The 9519-nt window shown below is 44.7% G+C and overlaps 1 protein-coding gene across 7 annotated transcripts; it reads left to right on the top strand.

The window, feature by feature from the left end:
- Positions 1-232: 232 nt before the first annotated feature.
- SLITRK4 (SLIT and NTRK like family member 4) lies at positions 233-8192 on the top strand. 7 transcript variants are annotated; one of them, XM_035288207.3, is made up of 2 exons: positions 233-608; positions 5128-8192. In XM_035288207.3, the coding sequence occupies exon 2, from the start codon at positions 5178-5180 to the stop codon at positions 7689-7691; it is 2514 nt and encodes an 837-aa protein (XP_035144098.2). In that variant the 5' UTR covers positions 233-608; positions 5128-5177; the 3' UTR covers positions 7692-8192. The 7 variants fall into 7 exon arrangements, with proteins under 7 accessions (XP_035144098.2, XP_078218578.1, XP_035144097.2 ...); XM_078362452.1 differs by lacking the exon at positions 233-608 and adding an exon at positions 1273-1463; XM_035288206.3 differs by lacking the exon at positions 233-608 and adding an exon at positions 1273-1956.
- Positions 8193-9519: the final 1327 nt, after the last annotated feature.

Raw genomic sequence — 9519 nt, 5'->3', positions numbered from 1 at the left:
CTTTCCCTCTTCACAGTCCCTCCGGCGCAGTCCCAGAGCATCACACCGGGTACTCTAACCCCCTTTCCCTAATGTCTCCCAACTACCACCCGCTTCCCCAACCAAAGTCCTCTCTCGGTCACCACCAAAGCCCGGAGAAGTGGAACGCACACAATGCCTCCCTTATAGGGCTTGAGTTCGGAACTGGGCATGCTCAGTAGCCAAAGCAGATTTTTTTTTTTTCTCTCTCTCTCTCTCTTTTGGTTGCAAGTGCGGCGTCTCTCCCAGTCCCACCCCTCTCTTTCCGCAACCCTTATCCCCTATCCCCTATCCCCACCCCCAACTCCAAAATTACCCAGTGTAACCCTTTCTGAGCCAAAGGCCCACGGAGTTCTAAGGTGCGGATAATTAACCCCTCTTCTCCGAACCCGGCTAAATAGTCTCACTTTAGGCTAAAGCCTCACACTTTCGCTTAAAGCCCCCGGCCCCTTACGCGCAGACAGGTAGGGGGAGTGCGAATACTACTGGATCCTAGGAAATTGGTTCCCAAGAAGGCTCCATCCAGGATCGCCCGGTTCGGAGAAGTATTCCAGGAGCCCTCTGTTCTGCGGGGTGACAATTAGCCGAAGGTACCGTACCCGTGATACAAAATCCAACTATGATTGTTGCATCTGAATGTCATTGTTGTTGACTCATTCCCCTCCGTCCTGTAATTATTCAATTCCGCGTAGACTCGACGACCGTATAGATCTGCTTCGGTGCCCCTTTCCCAGGCTTTCCAGTGTTTCTTTGGCTTTTCCAGGCTTCTTGGTTGTTCTCCCAAAGGAATGCCCCGTCGGTGTGTGCGTGTGTGTGTGTGTGTGTGTGTGTGTGCATGTGTTCCCTCGTTATTAGGGGACTAGAAGGACGCGAGTGTGCGTGTATGTGGTGGGGGGATGGAGGCAAGTGAGCTCTTGTTAGAGGACTGGGGTCTCCATGCCTGAGGAAAGGGGTCGCTCCTCCCTAGGGAATGTTTTAGGCATAAAGAGGGGGCCGGTGCCAGGAGGAAAGCGCGCTGTCTTTCTGGGTGTGTGGGGGTAGAAGAGGAATCAAATATGCATGTCTGGGTCGGGGCGGGGGTAGGAGCTCAGGAATGTGAGGGGGTCCAAATGGTCGAGTGTTGGGAGGCAAGACTGCTTGTGTGTCTGGGGGTGGGAGGTGGAAGGGGGGTGGGAGGTGGAGGGCGGGGGCGGGGATTCAGCGCGTGTATGTAAAGGTGCAGCCCGTGTGCTAGGCGCTGGGTGCGCGCGCGGTGACTGTTCGGGTGCGCGCGCGCGCGCGCCGCTGCCCGCCTGCCAGCCTGCTCGCCAGTTAGGGCTGCTTGGTGGGTTTGACGGGCGAGCGGGAGCAGAGAAGCTCTGTCCGGAATCACGTAGAGACCATCGTGGAAATAGCAGCGCAGGTCACGGCGCCTCGGGCCCTGGACTAGACACTGGGCTCTAGAGGTGGGTAAATTTCCAGCGGGGGCTGCACAAGCTGCACCGACAGGCGCGCTGCCTCTTCCCCAGTGTGCGTGCGAGTGTGTGTGTGTCTGATCGCGCACGCGCGCGCAGGGGGCAGGTAGCTTATTATTTTTAGTTTGGGTGCTGTTGGCTTGGGGCCGGTTGAGTGGCCAAAGTGGCCGAGGTGGCTAATCCTACGCTCCACCTCCCACTTGCCTGCCTGCGGCGCGGTCGCACGCCGCTGAAGACCGGAAAGGATCCGGGTGTCCTTGGCATCGCTGCCCCTACATCCCACGGGCGGCCAGGACGGCGGGGCAAGTGTACTGTTCTCGGGTGGCTCCGGCTGTCGGGCCATTGGGCTGGGTTGGGCTTTATTTTTGCGCCCCACTCGAAGCTACTTTCGGCAGACGTGGATCTAAGGCTCCCGGCAGTGGCCCGCGAGCTGGTCGGAGATTGCCAGCGCTCGGCAAGACTAGGAATACCAGAGGAAGAGCCGGTGGGTAACTCTAAAAGCCCTGGAAAGCCCGACGAGCGCTGCCTGCGCGACTTTGCAAGGTGCCTAAATGTTGAGCTGATTTCTAGCATGGTGAGAGGAGGATTTGTGTAGCTGGCCGGGGGCGTGGGGGCGAACAGGGAAGGGGGAGCCAGGGCCGCCGCTCGCAGCCAAAAAACCACAGGGTCGGTCTGCCTGTGGTAAGCAGGTCAGTGACACCCTAGTGCCCATGTCTTCGAGGCCTGATCTGGCCATCTCTTCCTCCTCACCGCCCGCACGCCTGGGTCCAGAGAGGTCGACCGAAACTCCAGCAGCTGCCCCTTGTGGGACGCGAGCGCGCGAAAAAAATGTGTGCGCAGCGGGACTGAGGCCCCCGCGACATCCCGCGCGGTACCCCGCCTCCCCTACACGGCCCACCAGGCTGCTGCTTGGGCCCCTGACGCGGAGGGGGGCTGCGCGCCGGCTCCGGAAACTGGGATGCGGCAAAACATTGCGGTACGCGCCAGCGGCCCCTCCAGCCTCCTCGCCGCCAGCCCGAGGTAGCGCACCGGGGACGGTTTTGGCCGGGTCTCTCAACCGACCTCCTCCACTCCCATCCAAGCCTTAGGTGGGCCAGCGGGTTTTCCCGAGTGAGCGGTCGGGGAGCCACCCCCGACCACCCCCCTGCAGCCCACCAGTGGTCTGCTCCCCTCAGGCCGGCTCTGTCCTCCCAGTCGCGGAGTGCCAGGCGCGGTGCTCTGGAAGATGCAGGATTTGTTTTTGGTAGGACTAGGTTTGTTCAGTCCTGGCGGGTCGTGGGAGCCCAGGGTCTTGCGGGGCGCAGAGAGGAAGACGGAGAGACCGATAGGGAGACGGACAGCTCCCAGCAGCCACAGAGAAGGCTCTTGGTACCCAGCTGGTAGTTCGTAGGCTTTTTCTTTTCTTTTTTGCGTTTTTCCCTGGATATTTAAATGTGCATGTTTGGGGGGTACCACGCGAATGTGAGGCTTTATTCGCATATATCCAGTGCCTGCCTTTACCTTCTTTGTAGCTCCGTTCTCAAGCTCTCTTTCTTCCTTTCTCCACTTCTCCATGGTCTCTTGCCCTTTCAGTGCCTCTTTCTCCCTCTCCTTGGTGGACCAACTGGACTCTTTCTCTCTCTTGCCTGCCCCTCCAGCTGCTTGTGGCTTCCTCTGTTTCACAAGAGCTGCATTTGGGAACTTCCTGGCTCATTCTAGTGCCTTTTCCCCCCTTGCTACTTAATGTAGAATTCGCCAGGAGGAGGAGGGCAGCTCCTTATGCGTTTTCAGATTTGTTGAGATTCCTGGTTCTTGTTTTTGTACTGAATTCGGATTCTAAGGATTTTTTTTTTTTCTGCGCTTGTTTTTTAGTTTAGTTGCTTTTGGGTTTCTTTGTTTTGAAGTGGGTGGGGTGGTGGTTTAGTAACAAGAAATGACTCAACTGAACCAAAATAGCTGTTGAAAACCACATTCATAACAAGGCAAAAAATATCAAGTGAAATTTGGATTTTACAATGAAAGTTGCTTTAGGTGATGTCATAGTTAAGAATTATGACTTCTTTTTGCAATGCCAATCATGCTGTCATGGTGAATAGGGGAAATGCACGTCTATATGGCAGCCAAATAGCATCTCAGCAGTGCTGGCTGTATTCTGAACCAAACTACTTAAAATGCAAATCCTCCTGGGTCATGGCTAATGGATTGTCTACCTTGAGGCATGTTCGGTTTTATCACTAGCTGTTTCCTCTTGGGTAAAATAAACAAAGGAGTTTCTGTGTGACACTTCTTTCTTTGCATCATTTCCTTGTTGTGTGTTCTTGGGAATTTTATTTATTTAATTAATATTTGGTGGTAACCATATTGAAATTGCAACCAGCTTCCCATTGACGATGGAAAAGTCTAACGTTGCTAAAATAGCATCAATAAAATGCACTCTGCTTGTGTTCTGTTTACTCTTTTCCAGGAAGCATTGTGCATATTTGTGTATGTATGCAGTATTTAAGGACCTGAAGATGATGGGTTAATTTGCTAAGCATTAAACTCTACCAAGTGATTTTTTATTTGTTTGTAGTCAGGGACATGGGGTGGGAATATTAGGAGGGGGAGTGAGTGTTTTCAGGACGAAAAATGTGCTGTACTGAACATATTTGGTGCTGTAGGAAAAGGTACTCAAAGATTGTGATGTGTGAAACTCCTCTTCCTCAGCAGTTGCAGTCTGTGGTCAAAGTGAAAGAGAAAAGGAGTTAAGCCGAGGATCAGTGGAATCTGGGTTCGGAATGGTAAATAAAGGTGCAGGAGAGTGCCAGGCAGGCAAGAGAGCCAATTCTCAAGGTGGAAAGACTGCCTGGAGATTAGCTAAGCAATGAAGGAATAAGCAGGTTACTCTGCTGCTTTCAGAGACTCAAAGAGAAAAGGCTTTTTGCTCCCTCTTTGGGAGATGACTGACAGGAAATTAGAGACTCTTTATTTACCAGAAAATAAAATTTGGCCATCCCTTACTCAGTTGTTTTTCTAGAACCTTACAGAGTCATCTGCGTCTTTGAAGGCAGTAGTGTACAGGAGTAAACTGATTGACAGCAGTGAGCTTACTTATGAGACTACAGCACAAGCAGATCTCTTCCCAGGTCACTGTCTCTTGGTCTTTTAACAGTCCCCCTACAGCAGCCCAGTCCTCCCATTTCATCTTCCAGTAAACTCCGGGCTCTATATGTTTCTTATGCAGCCTCTTTATCTAGCCAAAGTTTAGAGAATAGATATCCACTAATCAAAATGTCTTTGTGGTGCAAACTCAGTGGCATACTTGATGGTCTGGGGTTGGTCATTTGAAGTGCACATAGGAAGCTTAAGGCCTGTGTTCAAGGGCAGAGTTTGATGGTCCATGTAGAAAATATGTTTTCAGATTATAAGATTTAAGCATGATTAATAACATATTTTCCAATTGTTGGTTGTGTGTTCTACACATGTACATTTTGTATAAACTACAGGTATGGAAAACAAAATGTATGGCAGTTTTGCTGGTTCCTATTGTTTGACTGAGTGAGACTATTTGGAGGTTTGGTTGCCCTAAAAATACAACACTGGCAATTATAGCCATGTGTTCACTATGGTATGATTTAAACACAAATAATTTTTCAAGTAATCACCATTGAAAAAATGTTTTCTTTTTATTTTTTAGATTATTTCTCTTTATTCAGAAGCATACAGTTGTTTGCTGATTGCAAGAAGATGTTTCTTTGGCTGTTTCTGATTTTGTCAGCCCTGATATCTTCGACAAATGCAGATTCTGACATATCGGTGGAAATTTGCAATGTGTGCTCCTGCGTGTCAGTTGAGAATGTGCTCTATGTCAACTGTGAGAAGGTTTCAGTCTACAGACCAAATCAGCTAAAACCACCTTGGTCTAATTTTTATCACCTAAATTTTCAAAATAATTTTTTAAATATTCTGTATCCAAATACATTCTTGAATTTTTCACATGCAGTATCCCTGCATCTGGGAAATAATAAACTGCAGAACATTGAGGGAGGAGCCTTTCTTGGGCTCAGTGCATTAAAGCAGTTGCACTTGAACAACAATGAATTAAAGATTCTCCGAGCTGACACTTTCCTTGGCATAGAGAACTTGGAGTATCTCCAGGCTGACTACAATTTAATCAAGTATATTGAACGAGGAGCCTTCAATAAGCTCCACAAACTTAAAGTTCTCATTCTTAATGACAATCTGATTTCATTCCTTCCTGATAATATTTTCCGATTCGCATCTTTGACCCATCTGGATATACGAGGGAACAGAATTCAGAAGCTCCCTTATATCGGAGTTCTGGAACACATTGGCCGTGTCGTTGAACTGCAACTAGAAGATAACCCTTGGAACTGTAGCTGTGATTTGTTGCCTTTAAAAGCTTGGCTGGAAAACATGCCATATAATATTTACATAGGAGAGGCTATCTGTGAAACTCCCAGTGACTTATATGGAAGGCTTTTAAAAGAAACCAACAAACAAGAATTATGCCCCATGGGCACCGGCAGTGATTTTGATGTGCGCATCCTGCCTCCATCTCAGCTGGAAAATGGCTACACCACTCCCAATGGTCACACTACGCAAACATCTTTACACAGATTAGTAACTAAACCACCAAAAACAACAAATCCTTCCAAGATCTCTGGAATCGTGGCAGGCAAAGCCCTCTCCAACCGCAATCTCAGTCAGATTGTGTCTTACCAAACAAGGGTGCCTCCTCTAACACCTTGCCCAGCCCCTTGCTTCTGCAAAACACATCCTTCAGATTTGGGACTGAGTGTGAACTGCCAAGAGAAAAATATACAGTCTATGTCTGAATTGATACCAAAACCTTTAAATGCCAAGAAGCTGCACGTCAATGGCAATAGCATCAAGGACGTGGCCATGTCAGACTTTACGGACTTTGAAGGACTGGATTTGCTTCATTTAGGCAGCAATCAAATTACACTGATTAAAGGAGACGTATTTCACAATCTTACTAATTTACGCAGGCTATATCTCAATGGCAATCAAATTGAAAGACTCTATCCTGAAATATTTTCAGGTCTTCATAATCTGCAGTATCTGTATTTGGAATACAATTTGATTAAGGAAATCTTAGCAGGCACTTTTGACTCAATGCCAAATTTGCAGTTACTGTACTTAAACAATAATCTCCTAAAGAGCTTGCCTGTTTACATTTTTTCTGGAGCACCCTTAGCTAGACTAAACCTGAGGAACAATAAATTCATGTACCTACCTGTCAGTGGGGTCCTTGATCAGTTGCAGTCTCTTACACAGATTGACTTGGAGGGCAACCCATGGGACTGTACTTGTGACTTGGTAGCATTAAAGCTGTGGCTGGAGAAGTTGAGTGATGGGATTGTTGTAAAAGAACTGAAGTGTGAGACGCCTGTTCAGTTTGCCAACATTGAACTGAAGTCCCTCAAAAATGAAATCTTATGTCCCAAACTTTTAAATAAGCTGTCTGCACCATTCACGAGCCCGGCACCTGCCATTACATTCACCACTCCTTTGGGTCCCATTCGAAGTCCTCCTGGTGGCCCAGTGCCTCTGTCTATTTTAATCTTAAGTATCTTAGTGGTTCTCATTTTAACTGTGTTTGTTGCTTTTTGCCTTCTTGTTTTTGTTCTGCGACGCAACAAGAAACCCACAGTGAAGCACGAAGGCCTGGGGAATCCTGAATGTGGCTCCATGCAGCTGCAGCTAAGGAAACATGACCACAAAACCAATAAAAAGGATGGACTGAGCACAGAAGCTTTCATTCCACAAACTATAGAACAGATGAGCAAGAGCCACACTTGTGGCTTGAAAGAGTCAGAAACTGGGTTCATGTTTTCAGATCCTCCAGGACAGAAAGTTGTTATGAGAAATGTGGCTGACAAGGAGAAAGATTTATTACATGTGGATACCAGGAAGAGACTGAGCACAATTGATGAGCTGGATGAATTATTCCCTAGCAGGGATTCCAATGTGTTTATTCAGAATTTTCTTGAAAGCAAAAAAGAATATAATAGCATAGGTGTCAGTGGTTTTGAGATCCGCTATCCAGAAAAACAACCAGACAAAAAAAATAAGAAGTCACTGATAGGTGGCAACCACAGTAAAATTGTCGTGGAACAAAGGAAGAGTGAGTATTTTGAACTAAAGGCAAAACTGCAGAGTTCCCCTGACTACCTACAGGTCCTCGAGGAGCAAACAGCTTTGAACAAGATCTAGGTCATGTAATCTTACTCCATACAGAGGACATTTATTTAATGATGAAAGTGCCTTTTGTTGACTTCTAACTTCCAAATACTATATTATCAATAGGCATAGAGGCAGGTGTTTCCAAGGGTATTTCATTAACTATAGATGCAAAGATGTGTCAAGTAGAAGAGAATTTGTTTAATAGATTTTACTACATAAAACCTTTACTGTGGAGTCCTGTGGGGATACTGCAAACTCTATTGCCGAAGGGATGCTTTATACACATAATACTGAATTTAACCTCAAGAGGCAAATCTGTTTTGTACCCCAATGCAAAACCTTCGTCTCTTTGTGCTTTGTAAAGCAAACTCAAGAAAACTGGTACAGATATTTGTACCTCAGCTGGGTCCTTTATCTTGCACGTATATTAAATTGGTGGAACTGGAATAATCCTTTTGATTTGTGGCATTGTAACAACTCCGTGTAAAGATTATCTGAAAAGTAAAAAAAAAAAAAAAAAAAAAAAAAAAAGCATGCAAAGAGAGAACACTCGATAGTATTTGTAAATTGGTAACCTTTATGGCCTGCATCTTGAAACCGCTGGATTTATAATGTTAAATTGTACAAATACTTGTTTAAAATATAACATGCATTACATAACTATAAATAAATTTGAACACTTTAAGCATTACCTGTCTATACATAAAAATCTAAAAGAAAAAATCAACGTGAGTTAGATAGCTTTTGTGATGATCTGAAGAAATATGTGATGTTTATCAGAATTAAACATGGCTCAAATTAAACTAACACTAGAGTTTGTTCTCGGTTATGTGAAATACCCACAATCCTTAAAGGTTGTCCAAAATTAGCAGAGTGCTTGCTGTGTGAGCGCACCCAAAGCTATTTTTGTAACATAATTCATATTTATGAAGTACTTTGTATACTAAATAGGAAAATATGTACTCCTTAATATGTATTTAATATACCTGACTTGTTTTCCTGATCACAGTGAATTTACCAGTAAGTATAAATGTAGACAGAAAAAAATATACTAAACTGAAACAAGCCAATGTGTACAGAAATATTCTGGACTGTGTGATCAGGTGTAACTTAAAAACAAAAAAAAATTGAAAACAAACAAAAAAAGAAAAAAATACAAAAGATATTTCAATTTTGTGCTATTCTTGTGAATTTAGCATATTAGCTTCAGATTTGTTACCAATTGTGCATTTAAAAATAAGTTCCTTAGTTTTCTAGTATTGTGTCTGGGGCAGTTGTTATTTGCCATCAATTGTCTTGCTTTTCAGGACTCTATGAGCTTAATTCAAATAGTTTTCACTACAAATATTTAAAAAATAATGAATAAGGTTAATAGTTATATCTTGTATGCATCAGTATCCTGTTCTTTCATCATTCAGACTACTATCAGATAATCTAGTAGAACTGTAAACATCATGGTTATCTTGGCTATGAAAGCCACACTGTAAGAATGCTTGCACTGGTTTCAGATGAGTTCATAGTGCAAGTACAAATGATATGCCGCTGTGTTTGCTTGTGCTAAGATCTAAGTCAAAATTTGTTAAAGGACTAAAGTAACTGATAATGGGTGATGTTGGAACTTTTGTAGGAGCTCCTGATTAACAAAGTGATATTCAGAAACACATTGTCTTCTTGGCCTGCCTGCATATATATATATATATATATATATATATATAGACAAATAGATATATATATAGATATACATATATATGTGTGTGTGTATATATATGCGTGTATATATATGTGTGTGTGTATATATATACATATATATGTATATGTTTGTGTGTATATATATCTCTCTCTCTCTACACATAGAGAG

This window comes from Callithrix jacchus, chromosome X (assembly GCF_049354715.1).
Source record: "Callithrix jacchus isolate 240 chromosome X, calJac240_pri, whole genome shotgun sequence".
NCBI classification, from domain to species: Eukaryota; Metazoa; Chordata; class Mammalia; order Primates; family Cebidae; genus Callithrix; species Callithrix jacchus.
Note: the sequence above shows the minus strand (reverse complement) of the source record. Positions and strands in the feature narration are given on the sequence as shown.